Raw genomic sequence first — 27,522 nt, forward strand, 5'->3', positions numbered from 1 at the left:
CAACCTTGATGACCGAAAATGTGGTGACTCTATTATATACAGCGTGTCCAAAAAAGAACTCCCAGGTTTCAAACACGAGTGTATTGGTTTTGTTTCAGCATACAATGGTGTTTCTAGCGTAATCTTGAAGCGACAACAAACAAGTTTTACTACACACATTCCTCACCAGATAACAATAAAGTCAAATAGCTGCACAGGCTAAGTTGTTCATAGAAGCCGTGCAACCGATTCGCAGGAAAAAAAAAAAACACCGCGAAGTTCTGATTAGACTCTCATGGATTTTTTCTTTGGGTACTACGTAAAATACATTGTATATTAAGAAAAAGAAACAGTCACTTCAAAGAATAGCCCCAACTATAAATGAAATTCCTATATGATATGTAATATATGCTTACCAAAGTATGATCTGAAGTGAGGTATCGGCTTGATGTCTAGGGCTGTAAATGGTACACATATTGAATTACACTAAGGGTAATAGAACTTTGAACATTGCTTCCATAAAATACGTTACATTTACGTATGATTCAGAATAGATAAATAAAATAACTTGAATTCCAAACCCCGGAGTTCTTTCACGAACACCCTGTACTTATAGGCGGTCAAAAAGTTTGCTGTGAGTCCACATTATGCTCAGAGAAGATAATCGGAACTGAACCTACGGAATGTGACTCCCTTGTGAACGCAGAACCCTTACAAGGACACAGTTAACTGATATCGACAGTTACTTAAATGGAGCCCGGAATTTTAGCAAAATATGGTGAACTATGTATTTGAATATGAAACATGGCGCAAATGTATAAATTCCGGAAAGCATAAACTCTAAAAAAAATATGCAACTGAGTTGCCACCATAAGTGGTAACAACAGGACACTCCTTTGGTATTACAATTGGCGTTGATTGTTGTCTTGTTATACCAATTGCTGTCAAACAATTCCAAGTACCGAGGCCGTTAATACTAAAATTCTAAATTTTTGATAAAGCCAAGCAAACAGACACTGAACGAATATTTTTCAAAGATCTAAGCATTTTGAACAAACAAGTGAATTTCATTGTTTTTTTTTTTACAAAACAAGAAACGAACGGTGAAATAGTAAACAGCCATTGTGACAACATATACCTAACTGCTAGATTAGAATCGTAAGGTATGAATATTTCATTCGGGTTGTTTACTCATTTAACCGTCTGCACTATTTTTTACGTCACATATCCCATAACAACCAAGTCACTACTAAATGTTTTATATTCTATCATTTAATTCACAAAATAAACATTTATATTAACAAAGTAAGAACGTGATGGTTCATATGCTGCCATTTAATTAAGAGAATAAACATTTGCAGGAACCAAGGCAGAACTTAATGTTTCATATTCTACCGTTTAATGCAAAGAATGAACAGCGGCAAGAACCATGTTAGAACTTAATTTTCATTACCCCAGAAATAAATAGATCCATAAGTTTTCACAATTGAAAAAGTAAAACTGGAAAATTACTGACTTGCTTGTACAGTCACCGGCAATAAAAATGGGTCACCAAGATCCTGAAATATTCGCTTCCCTGCAAAGCATTGTGTGTGTTGCCTAAATCTACGGCGATAAGTGGATTTCAATAGCAAACTTCCAATGGCAACTTCTACCAACGCCGTAGAGTTAGGCAACACACACAATGCTTTGCAGGGAAGCGAATATTTCAGGATCTAGGTGTCCCAATTTTATTGCCGGTGACTGTACATCGGCGTCGGTATTGACACAGCCCTCATGAACGGACATATAATATAGGCTTATACTCATAGTGGAAACAAGAAATAACAGCACATAAATATGGATATGAAACTGGAACTTAATATAATATGTATTGATATTGAGTCTGGTCAAGGGGGCCCACAGGATTTTTCTCAGGGGGAGCAGAGTAAGATATCTTACCCTTCAGTTATATACTATTATTATTAATATTATTATTATTTCGATTTTCGAATTGTTGTTTTAAGTGCACTTTATGCACAGAAATACTAATTGGGACGGGACCTACAGTTTTAAAGTGCGATCCGAACCACTGTGCCCGGGTATCGAACCCGGGACTCCTTCATTATTATTATTATTACTATTACTTTACAATAATAATAACAATGGTAATAATTACAAATCACCATGCGAGAGATCCGGGTTCGATCCCCGGCGGGGAGAACCGGTATTTTTCCACCTGTTCCAGCGGCTCTGGCGCCCACTCAACGTCGTATAAAGTGAGTACCTGGAGGAAACTCTGGGAGGTAAATAAGGCTAGGAGCGTGGTGCTGATCACATCATCCCCACCTTTGTCTGTGATCAAGAAAGTGTGGGGCCCTAACTCCACACCCCCTATACGCCTTCATGGTGTGGTGCAAAGCACAGGGGAGCGCTTTACTTTACTTTACAAATCATAATATTTTATTGAATAGAAAATATTTGGCGCTGTTTGCAAGTTCAGACTCGAGTCTATTATTTAGATAGAAACTGGAATTGCGTTGCTTCCTGTCCTTCATGGTATCTCTGATTTATGTTTGAGTGATAAAAAGTACTGTAAAAAAATAATTCAAAATGACGGGATGTGAATTATCAAGGTCAGATTCCGACCTTGGAAACCATTATCCGACTCTTCGTAATCCTGAACAGCCGAGAAATTCCAAAGGATCTTGTTTAAAATACGTTAATTCTTGATATTTTCTGCACTATAAGTGTCTGGAATTTCTTGAAATTAACAGTTTATATTCCTAAAGTGCAAGAACAATCATTTGAATGGAAAATGTTTGTAATAAAATATCACTACAATTTCACCATTCGACTGATTGATTTGGTGTTTTAAGCCCACTTTATGCACAGTAAGGCTAATCGGGACTGGACCTACAGTTTAAAGTGGGTTCCGAACACTATGTGCCTCCACCGGGAATCGAACCCAGTACCCCTTTATTACAAGGCGACGATGCTACCACTGCGCCATCGGGGAGGCCCTTGACCATTCGAAATATATGAACTTTTTCCAGATATCTAAGGGGGAGGGACACCCTTGAGTCTGATATTTTCAAATTTCCCTGAAAGTTTGGTATTTTTAACAGAATTTTGCTTTTTACCTTCGTATCAATCAAACCAAAGAGTGATTGTTATACCTTTTTCCTCTGTCCCTGTTGCCAGTGGAGACTTCCTCCACGCCGATTCGTCAAGTTTTGACTTCCTATATCTTAGCAGAATTACAACCTGTTTACCTGTGAGCAGCACTCCAGGAAGTCTCTTTACACTTCTGCATATTTGACATGCCTAAGAAGAGCAACTGGCTGGTAGAATAAGAGAACTACCCTTGGTCAGATTGTAGCTTTTAGAAAATTTACAGACTTACGCTTTGTTACGCCTTCCCGCTTAAAATTGTGTCCGAATTTCCCCTGCGAAAAGGGAAATTTCCCTTCACGTGGCAACACTGCGTGAAGTGACTCCCGAATCAGAGACGGACGAAACGCTGGAATTCATAGAATCATGCAGATTGATATTCCATTCGCAATAAACTTTGCTTGGAACGGCAATAATTTCCTATCGTGTCTGACAGCACGCTATTAAAGCGAGTGAGAAGCATATTAGGCCGCCGTGAAGAGAGAGATTCTGGTCTGGTGCAACTCTGGGGAGAACTTGTTGAGCAAGCTGAGACAAAGGAAACTCCCGCCCAAAGAACTCCTTTCACAAAGGAGTTGCAGACTCGCTCTCAAGGCGCCAAGGTCTTCTAGTCAGCTTCTTCTTATCTCTTCACGATAACGAATCTCAGAAACAGTTTTCGAACTTAATTTTCGGAAGACTTACCTCAAAAAGATAGGCGTCGCCTGGAGGGTACCAGGGGGTGTGCTTGCTCCCCTTTCCGCAACTCCATAATAATAATTGTTTATTGTTGCTTACTGTTGCAACAATGACCAGATACAGCACAAAGCCCAATGTCTTGATAATTTGTTCATAAGAGTTGTTATCCACCACCATTATTATAGATGACGCGTTTACTTGCTTAACGTCCAAAATTCTGAAGAGAGCTGCCACCACGAACGTGGGTGGGGATAAACAGCGGGTGAGTTGTTTTCGTCCAATCACACTCAACCATCAGCCAATGGGCGCAGCTGTCATTCTGCTCGTTTACTCCACGTGGAGTCTCAGTCATATGACTGCGGATACGCTGTTGCCTTACTTTGCAACTTCAATGTGAAGACCGTGGGAAGGTGCTTGTGCGCGTAGAGTAGATGTGTGGCAACACTGTGGGTTGAATGTGATTGTTGCAGCTGCTGGGCGCGCTCCGTTGACTTCAAAACCATCAGGCCGTTAACGTAGTTACCGTGTCGACTATGCTATGTACTAAAATAAGATAATTCCATCTAGTCCTATATTTGGGAACCTTATAACTCAATTGTACTCAAGAAATAGTCGATATCAGTCTTTTATCAGACACAAATACACTTCTTTTTACACCTTCTTAAATACAGTGTTTGTTAATTAAGAGACTGTAACCGCTCATATTTAAATGTCACATAGCAATTATAGTTTTCATACACAGTGAACTGACAAATAGTTTCTGATTCTATTATTTTTTCGTATGGCATTTAACTGCTGAGCTCCACAATTCAGTACCATATTCTAGTAATGGTCGTACAGTTGCGACGATTGGCGAGCCGAAGGTGGCAGAAAAGAGAAGAACAATCAATCAATTAAATGTGACATATGAAACCCGAAAGATTCTAATTTGTTCAATTTAGAAATATAAAACCTAGTAATTTTTTTGCTTTTTTACAAGTTTTTTTGTGTTCACCAAATGAAGACTAAAATTAGTAAACGCTTTAAGTGCCACAATAATTCAAACACCGTTTTGCACGTAAAACTGTGAAATGTGCCATATTTATAATATGGTAAACGTGAAAAGTGGCTGGTAGCCCTCTAAGTAGTTCAAAGGGCGTGTAAAGAGGTCAATAGTGTGAACGTTCTTACGGGCTGATGTGCGGAACGATGCGATTTTCCAACAACTTTAGCTTTTGGCACTTACAACGTTTACCACTTTTAGTCCTCAATTATTCCTAGATTCTTATAACACAGTACAAGATTTTGGAGTTTAATAAAATAATTGTAACAACAAAGTTGTTTTCATCCCAATAATAATATAAGAAAAAAGTGAATATTTTTTAAATTAAGTTTATTATACAGGGTGAGACAAACTTTCCTATCTTCTTTCTAGTCTTAAAAACAACACAAGACGTCTTTATGCTAGGACAGGGGGAAGGCAAATTTGGATTTGAGCCACAAAAAATATACCTACACTAATACTGCAACTTTTCAGAAATTTTGAAATCCTGTTTTAGTTTTTTCTGAGAAGTATACTGTTTTCTTTTGGGGGCATTCCATCACAAAGCGAATCTCTATTTCTAACAATTAAAAGCAATGTTGAAATTTTATTCTATTTTGTGAGTCAACAATCTAAAATTGTCAATTGGATAGAAATTCAAGTAGAAGATACCGTTATCTTTCCTTCACTTGTTTTCGTGCTGAAAATCTATTCCGGCACTTCTTGAATTTTGGTTTGGCTGCGGGACTTTTGTAATGTTTCACGTCGTTTGCTAGTGCTGCTTCTTTCACTTAATTAATCGGTGGCGTGCTGCTGCAACCCAAATAGGATGACGATAAAGAACTTTGGAGGCCAATAGCGGACTTAAACATTGTTCAGGGAAAAGATAATTCATGAGGGTATATAAAAATATACATTTCTAATTGAATTTATAACTGAAAGAGAGGAGAATGAATTTTCTCTCCAAATAAGTTAAGCAAATCATTAACGTTTTAGTATTACAGTAAACCCTCGTTAACATGAATCCCAAGGGACCGAAAAATCAAGATTTCGTGTTAAAAAAAATCGTGCTAACCGGGGACTCAATTTTATTGTTGCAATACAGTTCTTTATACACATTAACCATTTACAATACGTATTATTATGTATGTTATTATAGAAAACACTACTACAGTACTATAGTAATTAACTTAAAAAAATACACTCACAGATCATTTTCTGTGAAGAATTCCTGTATATTGCGCTTTTAGACGGGAACGCAAATGCCTGGTAACTTCACGGCCAACTGTACTCATAGCTTCCGTAAAACTAGCGGTCAATTCGGATGTTCCAGCAAAACGTTCTAAAGTGTCCAATAGAATAGATAAACACATCTGAACACACAACTGAATTTGTTGGTTAAATACGTATAAGCTCATTGTTGACGCGATGATCGCGATTGTCGAGCAATTGCACCCACGTTTTAATCTTGATGTTACTCGTACTCGCTATGTTTCAAGAATAGAAAACACATTTGAACACATTGTTGATCTGAATCTGTTGGTTACAATACTGTATAAGTTGATTGTTGACAAGATGATAAAGATTGTTGAACGATTTCTTACGTACCTAGCAGAGGAACGACAGACATACATAATTTCCTCGTGAAAGTTCATCCAACATTTTTCCCGTGTAAAAAACGTTAACACATTAGTTGTTATTTATATATGCATTATAGTCGAAATATTACACTCAAGAAAATTTACTACAGTTTACTGTATTACAAAACTTGAAACCAACTCCATGGCAGAGTGATTAACACAGCTTGTTAAGATGCCAAGGAATCCAGGTTCGAATCCAGGCCAGGACGCGAGTGTCTTAAGCTCGTCGTAAAAAGAACATTGTTTCCACTCCTTGTCTTATGAGGTACAGGCTATTAGATATATACACCGTGTCCCAAAAGTCCGGTAACACTTTTATTAATTCATTATACAAAAACTACAAGTGATATAGCTTTCGTGTATATGTCATATGAAAGAGTATCTCAAATGTTTTTTTTCTTCAAATTTTTGCCATACTCTTTGGAGCATATCTCTGGCAAGAATTTGATTACCGTGTAGACATGTCGTGTTACACATGGTTCCCATATCGAGGCATTGTGAACTCAAACATTAAAAAAAAACATTTGAGATACTCTTTCATATGACATATACACGAAAGCTATATCACTTGTAGTTTTTGTATAATAAATTAATAAAAGTGTTACCGGACTTTTGGGACACGGTGTGTGTGTGTGTGTAAAGTTACTTACCATAATCGTCGCACCCTGTTTTTTCAGTTCAGAAATTGGTTTATAACATTTCATCACGTAATCGTCGAATCTTTACGTCAGATAACAAAACCAATGATAACGGTGCAAAAACTTCGAACATAGAAGATTAAATTTAGTTCGTAAAACTGTAGTAAATTTTCTCGAGTGCAATATTTGGACTATAATGCATACATAAATAACAACTAATATGTTAACGTTTTTTACACGGGAAAAATGTTGGATAAACTGTCACGAGGAAATTATGTGCGTCGATTTGAACTATTCAATTTTAATGTATATTCACGAGTATTCCGTACATCCTAATCTACTTGAAATACCGGTACATGTTTTTTTTTTTAAAGTAAAAGCTTCACACAATGGTCGCACCCCACTGTTTTGCAAAAACAATTGGCATAAAATCTGCGACAATTATCCGGTGAAATACACAAGAGCGTATATTCTACTATGTAACTAGGCTATCTGCGAAGCCTGAAGCCTGAAGCCCAGTGACTAAATCAAAGAAGAATAGATTAGATTAGAAATTGTGAGTAAAATTGTTCACAATAAGAAAATGATAGTGTTTCTAAAGTTTGCAACCTGATTTCTTAGGAGTTTGACAACCTGGCTGCCGTTGGAATGGCAACGCGATTTCCTTGAAGACGTCGAGAATGAACAAAATGGGTGTGTCTAACCACCTCCTACACGACGTTTAAGCAGGTCTGGTATTTTCCCTTCTTCCACAGCTTAGGACCAGATGTCGGTTGGTTGGTTAGTTGATTTGGTGTTTTAAGTCCACTTTATGCACAGCAAGGCTAATCGGGACTAGCCCTACAGTTTAAAGTGGGATCCTAACCACTGTGTGCCTCCACCGGGTATCGAACCTGAGACCCCTTGATTACAAGGCGACGACCTCCCATCGGGGAGGCTGGGACCAGATGTCATAGTGAGATATACGATACATGCATGGAAGTCCGGAATGGGGGGTCGGCAAGGGGAACCACGCCCCCCCCTGGAAAATGAAAGTCAACAAAACATTATAAATTTCACACATAATTTCTTTTCAGCCAAAATAATATGTGTTTATTATTGCATGAACATGATAAATTCAAATTGAAGCAATGTTTTTTGAGGGACAACACTATTATGGGAGAAAATGTGCCTTCTTTGTCCCTCCTGGAAAAAAAATCCTTCCTTGCCCCTCCCTGGAAAAAATCCTGCGGACGCCCATGGGTACATGGTAATTGTAGATACCTGAGATAAAATGTTCAGTCCACACTGGGTAATTTAGGTTTGTTTCATCAAGGTCGATAGGGTGTATTCTCGCAAACCATAGCGAGCTCCTTCTTGTCAAAAATTCTTCAGCCCTGGTACATTCAGATTTGATAATCGTAAGAGAATTAAATGACAAGCGGGAGATGCTTGATTGAGTGATTGGTTGATTGAATTTGAAATTTTGGGTACGTCAACACTTGGGCTATTTTGCAACCGTCACATTATATAGAGTCCAGCTCCCTTACCATAACTAAAATATAACTACATAGCATAGCTGTAATGTCGAAGGACTAAAATATTCTTATCTGGATTAAAAGCTGAGGCTGTAAAGGAACACTCAGTACACATGACAAAACACAGGACAATACACACACAGCCCTACTGACTGTAGATCCAGCCGCCAAAGCCTCGATAGTCTGCAAGTTGCAGTCCAGGGTACAGGGGTGTCCATCCCCCCCCCCCCAAGGCCAATGGCGTATCCCTCCCAAAATCATGTCATGCGTCCCCCCAAATCATATCATTCGCGCCCTCAAACCATATCGTAATCGTAAATATAATTTCTTTAGTAACCCATAACAATAATTACGTGGATTTTATCTTCAGTGCAAATTTAACTTATTAAAGTAAAATTTTCCTGTGACAAGTAGTTATAGCCTGACAAGTTAAGTCCCGATATGCGCAGATCGCTGCGGAGCACTTCGTATTACGTCATCCTCCCCACCACTCTTCTACTCTCTGGTCTGGCGTTGAGAGTACCAGTGGTGCCAACTCAGCAAAATTAAGCTAAAACAAATATGACAAACAATTTTCACTGTGCGGTGCGCCGATCGTAAACTGCAGTATTACGCACGTGCGTTAAGGTTTATAACGAAGAGAAACTACAGGGCGAATGACTTCATTTTCTGAATTGGACATCGAAAAGTGTCCAGTTTTTTTTTTGTTATTTTTTTTTTTTTTGAAACCGAGTGGGGTGGTGGTTCGTTTGTTTATCGTACAACAATCACCACGAGAAGGAAATCTGATAACACGCTTGCCTGTGTTCTTTTCTAAAGCATTGAAATGTTCATGCTCTTTACTCTTGGCTGCAAGATTCTTACTTTGAAAGAGATGGACTTATGGACGAGCGTGTAGATGAACTGATAATTAGACTTGGTGAAGCCGATTCAGACACGGACACAGATTCATCGGTAGACACAGACTCGGATGAGTGGGAGAGTGAAACTGATGAAGGAGAACTGGAAAAAATTAGAAGGTGAGCTCAGTTCTATCGTTTATATATTTTTCATTTTTCTATCGTTTAATTTCATACATTTCTTATGCTGGTAAGAAATATCCCTAATATAACTTAATTCATTTAAGGTTTAAAGGGAAAATATCAAAATGTATTTAGAATTTAGCGCAATCAATAGGTAGCGTAGGTGGCGGGATACTAATTCATGCCTTTCACATTCAAATTTCGTTGAAAATTCTCTGAGGATTCAGCACCCTCCAGTTTGCAACACTGCGAATGAACGTCGCCGTAGACAATGGAGTGTGGAAATGTGATGTGAGGTGCGCAAACAATGGATTGCAGCGTCTTGTTTTTAAACTTGTCAAGTTATAGAAATGCGGATTCGATATATTTTTGTTCCAAATGATGCACCTGCTTTAAATTAAGCAGTATAGCAACACTAAGCATTATGCGAGAAGTGGTGTTATTAATGAATATCGAGAATATCGTTTATGTCTTGTAATGCAGCAATAGTATAAAACATTAGTAATACACAAGAATTGATACAGCCTCAATTTAATGCTCAATCCCCCTCTAATTACAAGACCGCCATAATCTAAGACCTAGAATTGGATACTGCCCCCCCAGAACCCACGTGTCAAATAAGGCCTAATATGTAAGAGTTGGATATTCCCTCCCCTTTCGATAATGTCCTTAAACACTTTCTTTTCTTCATCTAATGGATTAAATATGGTGCGTTAAGGTGTAAAATTTTTACATATATTTTGGAAAAATATATAAATGTTGAATTTTATATTATTTGAAGGGAAGAAATCCCCCCCCCCAAATATCTTGATGGCGCTGCCTGCGCCATAATCCCCTCCTGTGGGCACCCCTGCCAGGGTGTACTACGTGGAAGGATCACCCCTTACACCCCAAGATGCTATCTTAGCAATAGATCATAGCACAATGAACCATAGCTTTAAAATCTCCCCTGCTCCAATGTTAGGTCAAGTTAGCCAGGCTCGCAATCATGGCGCCTCCATCCTATAATATGTACTTTGAGACTCACCTGTACATTCCCATTATCTTACTGAATGTCTGTTGTTGGTTTCCCCCTATTCCAGTATTTGAGAGCGTCATGTCGTCCACCTTCTGACTTTTTGTTCTGTTTTCATTGTTCGTTCATCTTATTTGACTCGTGGAAGTGACTCGGGGAGAGATACAAAGCACTTCCTTTCCGAAATTGTCCCCTGCAAAAGCAGGAAATTGCCGAAATCACTGCCTGATGAGTGAAAAGAGAAATTCGAAACGCTTTCCTGGAGGTTTCTCATTTAGATCTCTTTTAATCGCCCCGACGCGGCCCCGTTTATCGATTAGAGAATCCACCGATTCAGATAATTACAATCGAGTTTTCAGTACCTGAAACCAGAGTCGGCGTTAGGAGGGCGTCGCCATTGGGTGGGCGACGGTGGGTTCGAGCCACAGGCAGATCTAGAATTTTTTTTCTGGGAGGGGCACAGACTATGCTGCAAGCATATGACATCAACACATAGTAACACTGGAAATGTAATGTACAGTTTCCCCCAAGCGAGCACAGCCTCATAGCCGTGTGTGCGTAATGTGATATTCACGTCAGAACAATTACAATGGCTTTTCAAAGCTCAATTTATGGTCAGATAAACTAATATAAAGTGGAATCTGAACTTCCACCATGAAAAGAACCCAGAATCCTTTGATTATAATGTGATACCATTAGTAGATTTTTGAAGTTCTTAGTTATTTGTATTAACAATGATTACAGGAAAGGTCAAGAAGCTTGATTGTATATGCCATAAACATGGAAAATATTGATCTCTTCCTTAGTGTCCATCGTTAACGCTATTCCCTTGTAACCAACAAGTCCCGGATTTGTTTTCCGGTGTCGACTTAAGGCCGAATCACACGGAACTGGATTTCCAGTAGGAATGCCCTGGTTGGCGCTGAACTGGCTACCTGGCTGGAAAACATGTCCGCCCGGCGGGCTGCTTGAATGGTTTTGAGGAATAGGTCATATTCTAATTGCAACTGGCTTTCCTCGCCTCGACTGGATTATGTGGAACAGCCAATCAGAGCGAAGTTTGGCCATGTGAAGATAATCTGTGAGTTGGCCGAAGGAAAGTTTTTTTGTCTGTGGTTTGCGAATGTTGGTTGAATTTTTACGTGACAAATATGATTAGCCAATAATGAAAATTCTTATTATTATGAGTGTATTGAATGTTTGATATAGCCTATTTTGAAACTTTAGTTGAACCAAATATTTTTGTTTTGAATTAATTCTGCGAATCTCATGCATGAATATGCATACTCGAGTTCATTAAACAGCTTGTTCAGTACGCATTGATTACCATATTTTCCTTCCAGCCAATTTCTAGTCCGTACTTTTCTTTCTTAACTTTTAATAACAGCAGTAATTCTTCTACACCATTGTTCAAATCGCCCGTCAATCTTTTTATCTTGTCTGATCTGCGCCATGTCTTATGGGAAGAAAAGTATTCCGGCAAGTACGATAACAAGTATCGTGTGAGGCGAAAACTAACACATGGGTAGCCAGCACAATCCTACTGGAAATTGAGTTCCGTGTAATTCGGCCTTTATTAAAGTGACTAGTAAATATAGTCCCGATTAGTGTATACGAGATTCTTTTACTGACTGAGAAAGGATTGCTCGACCATTGTTCGTTGTACAGAGTAATATAGTGTTATCAATACTTTTTAAAATACTTAGTCTTCCATTTTGGGAGGGGCACGTACAATCTAATTTCTTGTTTCTGCACCATTCGTAACTTGATCTGTGCCCTCTGTAAATTGCCATGCCATGAATGTTTCGTTTCCAGGAAACAAAACTTGTACTTTGCACACATACAAATGGACTTCCGTCGTAATTCTTGGAGAGACAGTGCCAACCCCCTTTCCCTTGAGAATACGCCGTTTCCCTTGACAATACGATTTCCCCCACTTTCGTAATGGCTCACTGTTCTGGCGAGCAGGGGACCACATCAGTGATAGCCACTTGAAGTCTCTACCAAGAGCCATAACGGGAAGACTGAAATCCAAGACTAGGGTTAGCCTATGCTAAAGTGTATATTTGCAAACCCGCGTTTCTGACTAAAAATGGCGAAAGCGAATTCTTCTACTCCAACGTCAGTCAGTTTCCGCGTGAAAAGTCACACTTGGGCAACAGGAATCCTGGATTGGCAACGTCTCGCACAAGCTCCAGAAGCTGTGCGTCAGAGGAACCTTCTGGCCTGGTGACAGACCACGCACTTCGTTTCGGGTTAATATTCTTGCATCTTTTATTACCGTCTTCTTAGATGTGTTTACAATTTCAGTTCTCCAGCTTGGAGTATTGTTATTACCAGGGCTAAGTTTTACATTTAATTACATACTTTCGCACGTACTCCTCCCAAATGGAAAGATTAAACGCCTTAGAAAGTAATTATATCGTTATATTCAAACAAAGAAAAAGTGTTCGATCAACACAAGGCAGACAGAATCCTTAAATGCCTACTTTCGGTAATATTCTTTTTCACAAAGCAAATCACAAACAAGTTAATCAGAACTGAATTTGCTGGAAACTGGAATGTGCGCTATCCAAAATCGAATCTGGGACGTCTTGATAATAAAATGATTACGTTAATACAACGACATTGGGAAAGCCTTTAAAGGATAAAGTATGGAGTATGAGAATATTTGCAAATTTACACTAATGAAGTTAAAATCTAGGCCACAGGAAGAAGTCTTTCCAATGATTGTGACAGTTTTGCTCCAGAAAGCAAATTCTCAAGTTTCATTTTACCTTTTTAAATCATCTCTTCTATGTATATATAAAAATGGATGTATGTGTGTGTTTGTTTGTTCAGCAACACCTGGAGCGATTTCAACCAAACTTGGTACACGTATCACTTGCAACCTGGAAATAAATACTGTCGGGGCAAGACACCCCTGGCACCCCTATGGGTTGGGGTGGGAAGGGGTGACATGTACAAATTGTCGAGAACCACCGATATTAAATTCCGCACAGACATCCGTGACTGTATGCAATCCGCACAACGATAGTGTTTCTCGGGTTGTCTAACATTCAGGCTGTGTTGCGAATGGAATCTATAGTTTTCGTGACATTCCCAAAGCGGTTCAACTCCAAGTTTATCGCCTATCGGCATGGGTGGTGGGAGGGGGTGAAAAATAAAATGCCACAAATGACCTAGATTAGTGTCGAATCCATAGTTTTCTGAGTCGCTAAGTTAATTGGTGACATTCACGATCATATTTAAAATTAGTTACATTTTACACTATAGTTAGAATTCATTATTTTCTTGTCTAATACAAGATTGGGATAAATAAACACCCGAGCAACGCCGGGTGTTTATTTAATTTATTTAATCATTCGGAATTCAAGCGGACGGGCAGGAGATACTAACACAGTCATGGTGGTTTTAAAACAAACATGCGATTGGTGCAGATGTAACGAACGTTACGTGGTGGATACTTCCTTGCAAACGACAAATAAAATTGGCCCCAAAGATGGCGGCTGTGCGCCTCCTGACGTCACATGAAACCCAGCTATCTGGGAGACAAGGGCTGAAAGTTACAGGCAAGTTGATGCGCGTAATTTGTTATGAATTCATGTTAATGTCACCATCATAAATCAGAGACGAATACTCTTCTACATATTGAAAAACATTAACATTGGAAAGATATTCCTTGAATAATGCATTGAAATTGTAATGAAAAGGTGGGGCAGAAAAGTGTTTTCTCAACACACCGGAGTCAGTTGCAAAACGATACTTACATCATGAACAAGCTTACATTTAATTTGGAACCCACTTTAAACTGTAGTTCCAGTCCCGATTAGCCTATGTTCATAAAGTGGACTTAAACCCAACTGAAACAAAACAAATTAATTAAAAAGCTGATATAAATATTTGTGTCACAGCATTAAATATGATTGTTATATTCTTACGGGGGTAATTTCATCCCTGGCAGGAATAAAAAATTAGCCTTGTTGCCGTTAACACACCCAAAATATTATTTTCAATCAATCATACGCACACAACACCTGGATTCAATCCCGATAATAGCTTTTTGAATGATTACTGCTCTTATACGCACTCGAAATAAGCTATCGTGGAAACTCAGGTTGATGTATGAATTCGTCAGTTCAGATTTAGAACACGTGGTATTTCTCTTGCATAGCAAAAATGAGTGAACATGAATGATAAGTGTGAACTTTCCGTGGTTTCAATAATAGAAATCTGTAGATCCGGTTCCGATTTGCCTGTGTTTATGCAACTATGACTTTACAATAATAATAATAATAATAATAATAATAATAATAATAATAATAATTTATAAAACCTTTCTTATCATCTGATTATCGAACGTTTCTGAACCAACATTACAAACTGAAATTGTACATAACCTGTTTGCACTAGCTTCTGTACAGTACGTTGAGCTTCAATACGTATATTGTACTGTCATAAGTCGCAATATATGGTAGAACATACGTACATGTATGGACTATCACTTCCCAAATGAAGTTAATTTTGCATTGTCCAAATATTATCAATGTTTAGCATATTTCTGTACTGTATTCAGCGGTTTGATACTAATATACAAAGTGATGTATTTCTGCACTTAGATTAACGTGGAAGTATGAAATGAAGAAATTAATATCAGAATCAGTAAATATAATGTAGTTATCCATCAGACTAACCGGGAAATACTCGAACGCAGAAGCGGATCTCGCATTGCCAACCGTACGGTTCTGACAATAAATGTATGTTCATTTCATGTCCTGTACGGACGTACGGTCCGAGGTCTGTCCTTGGACTACACGGTAATTGTACGACCCTGGTGAGATACAGTAATTAGATGTATCCAAAAGAATTAGCTATGATGTCAACTTTGATGTGAAAGTTCTGATTTTGATGTTGTGATGGAAATTGGAAATAACCAACAACTTTAAGAAGTAACAAAAAAGAAGTTCTTTGAATGCAAATAACTGTTAAAAACTGAACAGAAACATTCCTAATACTAAAAACATTGTCGATGTAATGCTGTAATCAGAAAAATAAAATAATCCACAATTAATTATTTGTTTTCTGACAGCAATTGCAATCTTGATAATGTAGTTCACCCCGCGGATTAATATATATAAGGGGTGAAACTCGATAGCTGTACCTTCAATCGCACAATTGTACGATCATGGAGATCGGTTTTAATGTGTTGATAGGTTAGCAACGCTGCCAATGACCGAACACGTTCAATTTGCTACTCACGACATCGCCTACGAAGGTTCTCGGTTCGAATCACGGAAATGATATGAATGTTCCATTGTATTACCCAATCCCATTTAATCATACATCACCTCCTCTTAATACACCCCTCCGGTGACGTAGTGATAACCTGTCGCATTGTAATCAAGGGGTGCCGTATTCGATCCCCTCCGGGGGCATAATGAACAGTGTTCTAATTTCACTTTCAAGTGTAGGTAAGGTTCCAATTAGTCTCTCTCAGCATGAACTTTGACTTGTTGACCTCCTCGCAGCAATTAACTAAGAAATAAGAAAATACAAAATTTCGAACACTATTCAGAACACAAGTGGTTAAAGCCGAGAGGAAAAAAATGCTTTGTTTCCAAAGTGGCCGAGTAATGCTAGAAGTATCCATGTATTGAGATTCGAATTTATATTTCAAAGTTCAGAGATATTTCGATTGTTTCTTTAAAAAATCATTGATATATAAATTAAAAACAGAATTTCGTTGCTTAATTTTGATTACATTTCAATATTTCTGGATCTATGCTATTGCATTTTTCAATCTATTAACACTATTGGATACACATCAAAACTAGATTTATAACTTAGTACATTAGGCATAGCCAATTGCTTAAAAATGTTTATTTGGTAATAATTAAATTCCAATTCATCCAGTAAAACTTTGTCGCCTTGTAATCAACGGGTCCCGGGTTCGATACCGATGGAGGCACTTGCACAGAGGTTCGAATCCCTCTTAAAACTGAAGGCCCAGTCCCGATTAGCCTATCTGTGCATAAAGTGGACTTAAACAACAATTCAACCACTACACGGATGATATCTGCTAGACTTTTTGAGTAGCATTGTCCTCTCTCTACTTTTTATTCACTTTATCGCCCACAAATTACGTGAATATTGGTGGTTAACCTAACGGTCGATATCCACCAAGTACAAAAAGAACAATAATGCACTCTACTATTACCAAGAAAGCCCATCAGCAAACCATAACATGTGTCGTAACCGGGAAACGAACCTGGTACCGTCGGTATTGCTTTTATGTCAGTAGCGTGCTCGGTGGGGTGAAGTGATGATGGTTGTAAGTAATCTTGAGCTTAGTTTTTAAAAAGAAGTCATCATAAATATTGGATAAACTACTAATAAAATGAAGTTATAATAACATTTTCCTTCCGACATTTCAAATATTGTTGCTTAAGCACTGTGTATCAGTGATATCTGGCTAGAAAAGCACGATTAGCAATCGTGAAACTTTGCCCTTGCACATTTTTGCAGTTGTGATGAATGCAATACTCACCGATACTGCAAATGGAAATTGTTTGGAAGTATAGGTGCTGCCCTCTGTGACGCTGTCCGTCGTTGCAGTTCCAACAGGGTCTTCGGGCGTCTGTCGATGTGGTGGTGGCTGCGATGTCCAACTGAGCGCCGCGACGCGGTGTATATAACGTCTTCAACCCACGTGCGTCGTCGGCAGCGGCGCAAGAGCCGTGGGGGACGCAGGGGCGTATTATTCGAGGCTCGTCCCTCGCTCTGCCCTCCTACGTAAGCTTTCAGCTCTTCATAAATCATAACGAACTTACAATTCGGGCAGGCGGTTGCAAGATCTACTAAACAATACAGTACAAGAATGTTCCACAATGTGAAGAGGATGCCGCAGGTATAGGAAATATTCACATGCATATTTGCTACAAAAGTATATTTAATTGGTATTTTCCCTTCCTTTGATGTGGCAGTCATTGGCGTAGCGAGGGGGGGAAAGGGGATTGGTCGGTCAGTTTACCATCCCTACATAAATAAGAATAGTTTATTTGAAACTAGTAATAAATAAAAACCAAAACTAATTCTTTTGATAGTTAATAAGATATACAGAGTTCAATTTAATTATTATTCAGGTCATTTTAAAGAAGTTAAAAGCACAATCGAAAAATTGTGTGAAAAATGCTGGAACCAAGTCAGAATTTCATGACTTTAACCTTTTGAGTCCCGAGGCCATTTTCACAAGTAAGCCTCTCTGTCCCGAGCGGATTTTGAGCAAAATGCAGAGTTTCAATTAAATGAGTGTAGATCGAAGACTAATTGCCCTAGAGAGATGAGTGATATACCGTTGTACGCGGAATGAATCACAGATTCAGACTATATGAAATTTATGCAAATTCGGCGTATATGTGTCGGGGAGGGGGGGCTAACTCACAAAATTCCAAAATTTCGGAAAACAAAATTTGGTTCCCCCACCCTCCTCCCAAGAAAAAAGTACATGACAGTGTCGACATGCACATGGAAATGATCGCTGACATGTGAGGAACACAAAAATATTTGCATTATTATCATATGACCAACGTAACTTGAGTTGTACCCCAAAAAGGAATGGTCGCCACGCCACTGATTCAAGCTTCAAAATGCAGCGATACCTTGAAATGACTACAGCTCAGAAACTAAATGCCCTAGAGATATGAAAGATATACCATTGTACGCAGAATTAATCACAGATTCAGACGATATATAATTTATGCACATTCGGCGTATATATGGAGGGGGAAAAGGGGGAAAACCCCTCAAAAATACTTTTCTTAAAAAAAATGGTGTTTCTCCCCGCCCCGGAAGAAAAACGTCAAAGTGCACAAAATGCAAAATTTATGCAAATTTGGCGTATATATGGAGGGGGAAGGGAGAAAACCCACAAAAATTATTTAGAAAAATTGTCACTTCACCCAAAAAATGTCCTCGCACTTGGGCACAAAACGACACCTACACACAACATTCACGGACGAAAAGCGAGAAAACGAAAAGTGAAAAATGAGCGCCGATTCTTGCAGCTGCTTGAAATTCTATTTTTAGACAAAGCAGGGTAACCCCTGTCGCAACTTGTGGACATTTGTGCTAAAAAAAAACAAAGATTTCCTTCAGCGCGATTCGAAATTCCATTCTCACAAGGCAGATTCAACAACCAGTCTTCCCCCTTCCCCACCCCTTTTCCCGCCTTTTCACCTCCATTTTCATGAAGACAAAAAAAATGCAGAAAAACATTTCTGTTAAATACATGTGTTAGGAACAATATAAAAAAAATCGAAATTCTAGCCAAAAATAGAAAAGTTATAACGTAAAACTACGACCTTGACACAGGGTATCTCGATCGAGACACTTGGGACCGTGAGGCTTTCATTTGGGTATCTCGATCGAGATACTTCGGACCCAAAAGGTTAATTCTACCACTTAATATAAAGTATAAATGGTTCTATGATTTTTTCAAAGTTTTAAAATCCCATCACCGTGGCGGAGTGGTTGGCAAAACACGCAGGCCTTCTCGATGGCGCAATGGTAACGCCGTCACGTTGTATTCAAGGAGTCACGAGTTCGATACCTGGTGGAGGCACGTACTGGTACATGAATGATATGAATGAATAAACTGATGTTTTAAGTCCACTTTATGCACAGTTAGACTAATTGAGACCGGGCCTACAGTATGAAGTGGGATCCGAACCACTATGTGCCTCCACCGGGTATCAAACCCGGGACCCCTTGATTACAAGGCAACGTACTGGTTCATATCCCACTTTAAACAGTAGGTCCAGTCCAGATTAACCTTTCTGTGAATAAAGTGGACTCAAAACAAAAACTCGAAAAGTACTCGAAGCTAGTTATGAATTCAGGGGGTGGCCGGGGGGATCTCCTCCAGAAATGAAAAAGTCCGCCCCCGAAAAATTCAATAACTGGGTAGAACATTCGACCAATAGCTAAGAAACTTGGCAACTATGTTCACTTTGGGTTTATTTCATGTACTTTACTTTTTCTGATTGTTTTCTTAATAATAAACACCGATTCAGTCCTCTTTATAATTAAATGGCGAAATAAGGAAAAATTATCGTCAGATATTGAAATTCAACAACGGGCAGGTGTGGAACGGCATGGCTGGTATAATGTAAGCTTCTAATGTTGTAACGAATTTCAGCTTCTCCCAGCTATTTTAATGGTTAGTCAGTGTTAATACTTTGCTCTGGAATGGTGGTGACGTGCTTGTGCATTCTCATCGAAAATTATACTTAATTTAATTTAATTGCATATCAGAGGTAAGGGGCAAATTAATAATATTAGTATTGTTTTTATTAGTATTATAATTTTGTGATTGTGACATTCCTTTCCGGGAAGTTTGATATTCCCAAGGAGGAAAATGGTTGGATTCAACACTGCTTGAAGCACAGCACGCGACGTCGCCAGGGGTGCCGGGTTCGAATCCAAACTGGGTATTCTTTGTGTCTCTTCATCAATTTCACCTTATCATCACTCAACATCATCGTCGGAACTAGCCAAAAGTGGAAGAAAAGCGACTCTAAGTAATAAAAATGAAATCAATTCAAATTATGACTCGTCTTCATCGCCAAAAGACACAAGTGGCAAAGAAGTTACGTAAAGTAACCAAATTAATCAAGATTTCAAAACTTAATCTTTATATGAGAGGTCACACAGCGTAAACTTCATGAACATACTAAAAAAATTCCCCTAACTTTCAAAGATTTTTATTGCACAAGGTGTTGAAAAGTTAATAACAAAATGGAAAAGTATCCATTTCAGGTATGAAATATGATAAAATTATAGAAAATAAAGCACTTATAGCAGGATAGTAGCTCATTTGATTTATGGAGTATAAGGGTCTGCACACAGATATGATGACAACAATAATAGCTTGCTTTAAAAAGAATTGTTTATTACCACAAACACACCCACAAACTTTCCGAGGGCATATACTTATTTTGTGAAATTGAATTTGCTTGAGCTGATTTTTAATCCACTGTATGCGCAAAGGGGTAATTGGGACTTGACCTACAGTTAAAAGTTGGATCTGAATTACTGTGTGCCTCCACCGGGTATTGTAAGACAACGACGGTGAGAATAATAATATCGAATGTATATAAATAAGGTAAACACTTTTCAACACCATAACATAAAACCCTTTTCCTAGCATCCATCCTAGCCTAGTTGCTAGATGTACTAATCTTAAATGTTTACCTTCTCTCATAGCGCTTTTCAACATGTACGTCCACATTGTCTTGCCTTTGTCCAATCAAATTTCAAATCCAGTGAAATTTTCTTAGACGTTCATTAAATATTTTTTCAGGAATGGTCAACACTATCTTCACATACAAGAATTTTATATTTGTATGATGTATAGAGTTGATTAGCTAACAGAATAAAGAAGTGAAATTTCTTTAAATTGAATACATACTGTCCATTTCACGACAATCATATACGTAGTTCTAATGTTCTTATTGTTTGTTTGTTTGATTGAATTGTTGTTTGAGGTCCACTTTATGCACAGATTGGCTAATCGGGACTCGACCTATACTGTTTAAAGTGGGATCCGATGTTCCTCCACCGGTAACTAATGTTCTTATTGTTTGCACCTATAATACAATAAATGTTATTTGCTTCGTCAAAAGAAGTTTTATGTAATCGTGTGGAACAGGATTCAGGAACTTTATAGCTACGAAAATGGCAACAGCATTGTTCTGATAGGACCGTGAAAGCTCATGGCGGTTGTCTCATGAACAACAATCGCAAGAGGTTATCAAAGCGACGTTAGACAATGATAGACTGGACCTACAATCCAAAGGTATTTTTTTTGTATCGAGAAAGAGAGAGAAAGAGATACACTTGTCCTATAGAAAACCCCTCATGCTCCTACGTCAGATGAGAATTCCCGAACATTATGACAATAAGCGATAACAGTAGTGGCGATACTTGCCTTGGAAGTTAGTTTGATTTGATTTGATTTGATTTGCTTGATTTTACTTCGCTTTTTGTGCCACTCTTGGCCAATTTGCGAAGATGGGAATGAGGGATGATGTGTTGAAATTGATGAATGGACACTCAGAAACATCCATGCCCAGGTCAGGATTCGAACCCGGGACACCTAGCGTCGTAGCGCGATGTGCTAACCACTCAGCCACAGGGACTGGCCTTTGGAAGTTGGGACCCATTGTCGAACTGAATAAGGTGGTTCTACATAAATCTATTTTTATAACTTTTCCGTGTAGTTTCCAGCATAAGATTTTCAAAATATCGAAGGAGAAGTGAAAGATCAGACTGTCAATAATACAATAAATGTAATAAATAAAATATGATCTTGCATACAGTGCAGGGGCGCCGACTTGTCAAAATTATTGGGGGGGGCTCTGATCACTGAAATAAATGAATGAATAACTCACTCCCTCCCATTTCTAAAAATAAAAATTACGTCTTCCTATAGCAGTTTTTAAGCAGCTATTATATTCCTCATGCAAATGAAATGTAACATGAAAAACGTGTGTCTGCTCATTTCTTTTTTTTAGATAACAATTAACATTTTTATTTAAAAGTAAGCTATGTATTTACATTAAGATACCAACATAACAGTAGCCGAGCGTGTTGTGTGGCCGACTCAACTCGCTTTGATCCGGAGGTGTCGGATTCGAGTCCCGGCGAGGGCATGGGTGTGTTTGAATGTCCGCAACAGACTTGTAAACAAAGGACATGTGACGGGTGCAAAGAACCTTAGTGTCTTCGTACCCATAAAAATAGCGAATATTTAACAGTTTTATTGAATTATTTACATAAATGCTAACACAAATCGCAGGCAAATAGTTTTACTTTTTTGTTCTTGCTACAATATTTTACTTTCTAAATTTAATTTTACCTTAATAAATAAACACATAGCACGCCGTGCTTTAGCAATAATGCCTTTGATCATAGCCGTTCCCGCTTTTGCAATACAGACTTTTCATAAGCTTTCCTTGCGTACTTCACTGCAAGCCAGTGTGAAATAAACTCAAAGACTTTAGAATTATTTTCCCCTTATTCTTTGGACTAGAGGAAGATATTTCGAGGATAACTAAATATCGTAAATATCAATATTGCCTGAAAGTCGTGTTTACGCCCTCAAATTGTTCAGAATTCACTAAACAACATACTGGTATAATTGTCATATCACCTCGTTATTTTGAAACTCTTTTTAGTAAAAATGTTAACAATTATCATAATTATATACTTAGTATATAGTAATAAGTCGTATTTTGCTGTCTCCGTTCATATCCCCCCCCCAAAGTTGATGGTTTAGCGTTCACAGCCCCCCCCCAATTTGGTGGTCTAGAACATTTCAAATGTGTATTTAAAGTTAAGTTCATGTGGCACAATTCAGAGTAAACTTTACAAGAGAAGCAAAATAATACATTAGATCCTCTTAAGCAAAATTATTTGAGGGGCTCAGCCACCACATCATTAATATTTGGGGGGAGCTTGGGCCCCCCCCACGCCCCATGGAGTCGGCGCCTATGATACAGTGTAATCATGGCCACTATAGAAAGAGTGAGGTAGCCTTTTATCACGTACGCTAAAACACTGTTCTCAGAATCTACTTCGAAACCAACTTGATTGATTGAGTTGGTATTGTAAGTCCACTTTATACACAGTAAGGCTAATTGGGACTGGACCTACATTTTAAAGTGGGATCCGAACCAGTATGTGCCTCCGCTGGGTATCGAACCTGGGAACCCTTGATTGCAAGGCAACGACGCTACCACTGCGCCATCGGGGAGGCCCTTCGAAACCTACTTGATATGAAAGGTAGACGTTTGCTCCACTATATAAATACAACCAGGGTGGTATTTGAAGGGGGTGAATGGGAATTGCCCCTCCGGTTTCTGCATAGCCCCCTCTGGTTGCTCATTTTTTTTTCTTGGTGGGGGAACTATAAGTATAATTTATATAATATTCCGCTGCTTCAAGAGTAGTTACTGGAATTACCCATCCACTGAATATTTTTAAATACTATACTGAATACAATGCACTATTTACTAGATAATGTAAAGGTACAGATACCCCTGTGCATGCGCACACATGCCATGAAGGCATATGGGATGATGTGAAGGTAGAGCTCCACATATGCTTGATCTTGGCCAGAGGTGCCCATCTCACCCCCCCCAAGGCCAATGGCGCATCCCCCCAAAATCATGACATACGTCCCCCCCAAATCATGTCATAATTCCCATAAAGTATTTAATAACGACAGCGTGTCTACTAAAATTAACTTTTTCTTAGCTTTACTGAACACTACACTTGATCTGCCTCTCCTCCCTAAACAGGAGTGCCCATCACCCCAAGACCGTGGATGCTATAATCCTCCCCCATCAAAATCGTTCATCACAATCCTCCCAAAATACTTTGAATGAATACGTAATAATTGATGTTTATTTGAATACAATACCATGCCAAACTGACCATATATTCTGTTCAATTTTGGAAATAACGAAAAGCTAGCACATTGATTGGTTAAATGTAATTAATTATATTGTATTTAAACAGTGTTTGTTGAGTGGAGAATAAGATTTATAAAACCAACAGTTTGAGTATTTAACACAAATTGTTACACAACTTAAGATAGAAAATTCAACCTGGGAAAACCAAATAACACGCTGCAGCTTTGTAACTGATTCAATTATTGTTTGACGGGACATTTTAGAACCCTAGCTAGAAATTCCAAAGCTCAGGGCGAGAATATAATAAGGTTGCTCCTTCAAAGAACCCGCCCCTCCGCTTGGGAATAGAAATAATCCAAATGATGCATCTTAATTATATTAAGCAGTATACCACCACTAAACATTATATTTCTAGGAAGTGATGTTACTAATTAATATCGAGAATATCGTACATGTCTTGTAATGCAGCTGCAGTACAAAAAGTTACATTCATCTCAGTAAAACGCCAAACACGCATACTTGAAACATATTATTGCGAGCGAAGCTAGCAAGAAAATTTTTACATCCATTTCTTTGCAAGCTTTCAAGAACATTAATTTAATGCGGTATCAATACTTTCTTAGAATCCCGCCATATTTACTATTTTCCAGCTTCTCTTTTCACACTTTCGGAGCGCCGAAAAGTGTGGATAATATATCACTAAATATAGTCTCCAAAATATAATATTGCAACACTCCCCCACTACAGAAATCCCTTGACAATCTAAGATTTAATACTTTATCGAGAGCTTCATATCTCCCCCCTCTAAAATTCAATACTAAATTCTCCCACCAAAATGTTCATGCCAATTTTAGGCTTACTGATTATATTGAAGAGTGGATATTGTCTTCTTCAAATCAAATAATTCTCAGTCCCCACATCAGAATTTCCACACAAGTCTAAGACAATAGTAATACACAAGAATTGGATACCCCCACCCCCTGAATTTAATGCTTAATGCCCCCTAACTAAAATATCCGCCATAATCTAAGACTTAACACTGATATCAAGAGTTGGGTATTAACCCCCCTACGTTTAATTCTCAATCCTCCCCAGAATCCACTTGTCAATTTAAGTAAGGCCTAATATGTAATAATTGTATATTACCTCCCCTCCCGTTAATACATATTACCCGTTACAATTCCCTGGGAAGTCTACAGATTGCAATTTATATAGCAACAATTTTTAATTGATAACGTAATGCAACTTGTGTCCAAAACTATATTGTTCACGTCAAATTTACATCATAGAAATCCCCGCCAAAGTTAGGTGGACGCAAATTGTGTCCACGAACCCACCTGTGGGCACCCCTGCCCCAAAATACTTTATTTTTTTCATGTAATGGATATGGTGCATTTAAAGTGTAATTTTTGGCTAGAGTGCACAATCGACCCTTCTGTTTTACCGTTTGAAAGTAAAAAAAAAATATTGTGCGCTAATAGTACGTATTTAACACTTCGAATTGCCACTGTGCATTTCTAAATTTGAAGTTACATTTCTATGAAATAATAAAAATAATACTACTACATTACTTGCCATAGCTGGTTTCCTTGAACCTAATCCATGTTGTAAACACACAGTATTGCCAGGTCGAACTTTGATTTCCAACGTGAATATATATGCGAATTTCCACTAGGATTCAACTTTTTTTAAATCATGTTTTCATTCGTATTTTTTCATGTTTTTATTCAAAGGGACTGTATAGAAAAAGGCGGGGCCGCGGTAGCGGTAGGGGGCGGTAGGTCAATTACCCCAGGGGCGGAGCCAGGAATCGGGGGGCAATTAATACTACTTTTTTCCCACTTCCAATTGTTTCCTCACCTTCAATTTTACATTTCTGGAATCCTTGATTCATACCCTTTCCAACGATGTATCATCCTTACCTATTTTTTTACATATATTTTAGAATAATATAGTATAAATGTTGAATTTTATATTATTTTAAATGGAAAAAAATCCCCCCCAAGAATCACGATGGCGCAGCCCTGTGGGCACCCGTGATCTTGGCCATAGTTGGGATCATGTGATCAGCATCACGCCCGGCCGCCTTTACCCCTCAAGGTTGCTTCCAGGTATCATTGATACGAGGCTGGGTGGGTCTCAGAGCCACGCAGAAACAGCGAAATTGCCGGAAATTATGTATAATACTTGATTTTTTATGCAAAAGACAAATTTAGATTGTTGACTCACAAGATATGATAAAGTTACTGCATTGCATTTAATTTTAAATATTTAGGCTTAGGGGCATTTTCACATGGAAATTCCTACATCAATTATTGTTTTTACGTACATACTTCTTGTGCTTTACTACAGGAAGCAGCTTTGTTTTTTTCAGAATCTCACCTTTCAAACCTTTAGGGACCATTATAATCTGCGTTGGCGAAACACTTTCCACGTCCAAAGCAATATTACAAATTCTTTCCCACTTCCCGCATTGACGAAAAATGTGTTTGCCTTCGGAAGCAAGCCTCTCCCCCACCCTATCACTTCATTACACTGAATCGTTACAAAGTACGTACCATGTTTGGAGACATTAACGACAAAGGCGATGTGATAATTAGTCTCTAGATTCCTCGGGGCATTAGGCGAGCCAAGATCCTTTGAAGTTCCGTCCATCATCTCGCGTTCCGGTATCTTGCAAGCCGAGAGAGGATAAACATTTTTAACTAATTTATCCGAGGATTGCCTTCACAATGAGACTCACAGACTCGCAGAAGCTTATTATTCGGTAGTTAACTTTCAGTAGCCCTTGCACAATCAGTGTTTCAATTGCTGTTTCTTCGCAAAGGATTTTAAAATGGTGTTCGTTAATGGCAAATATGCAAGTATTGGAGAGCCTGTACTTTGTTATAACGAGCCTCATTTAAATTTCTTAACAAGCGAAAGTGCAGGGTAAACTTAATGTCTTGGTCGAATGGGAACTCAACTGAACTCAACAAAGAATTATTGGACCTAGAGCTTAACATATGGCATACACTTAAAATATAAGGGAAATCTGTATATCCAAGGTTGAATACATGCAGGTGGGACGATAAGGGTCTGATGAGCTCGAGGTGCCGGAAGGGTGGGGTCGAGGGAAAGGAAATCCCTCAAACTGTTGGTTTTGTATCACAGTCGTTAAATTTGTAATATTTAAAAGATGTGCATTTTTCGAATGACGAAGTTCTAATCTGTGACAAACATTTCTATTAGGTATGTTTCACCTACGTCACAAATTGTTGTTGCATTGTGGCTTCGAGCAGCCATGATTGGGGCAGTTCTTGTAAGCATAGAATTCAAGCCTGCTCAAAAGGTAGCTCACAAATATTTTAGCTACAGAAAGCATCTTGAATTTGCCACCATCTA

The 27,522-nt window shown here is 38.4% G+C and overlaps 1 protein-coding gene across 1 annotated transcript in view; it reads right to left on the reverse strand.

Annotated features, from left to right (window-relative positions):
• LOC145996771 (uncharacterized) overlaps positions 1-17,482 on the reverse strand; it is a 91,913-nt gene extending 74,431 nt beyond the window's left edge. The window contains exon 1 of the mRNA XM_083133303.1: positions 17,211-17,482. Within this exon, the coding sequence (XP_082989429.1) occupies positions 17,211-17,482 (272 nt within the window). The remainder of the gene's footprint in view (positions 1-17,210) is intronic.
• Between the last annotated feature and the right edge of the window lie 10,040 nt (positions 17,483-27,522).

The sequence above is a fragment of the Lepisma saccharinum genome, chromosome 13 (assembly GCF_977018435.1).
Source record: "Lepisma saccharinum chromosome 13, izLepSacc3.1, whole genome shotgun sequence".
NCBI classification, from domain to species: domain Eukaryota; kingdom Metazoa; phylum Arthropoda; class Insecta; order Zygentoma; family Lepismatidae; genus Lepisma; species Lepisma saccharinum.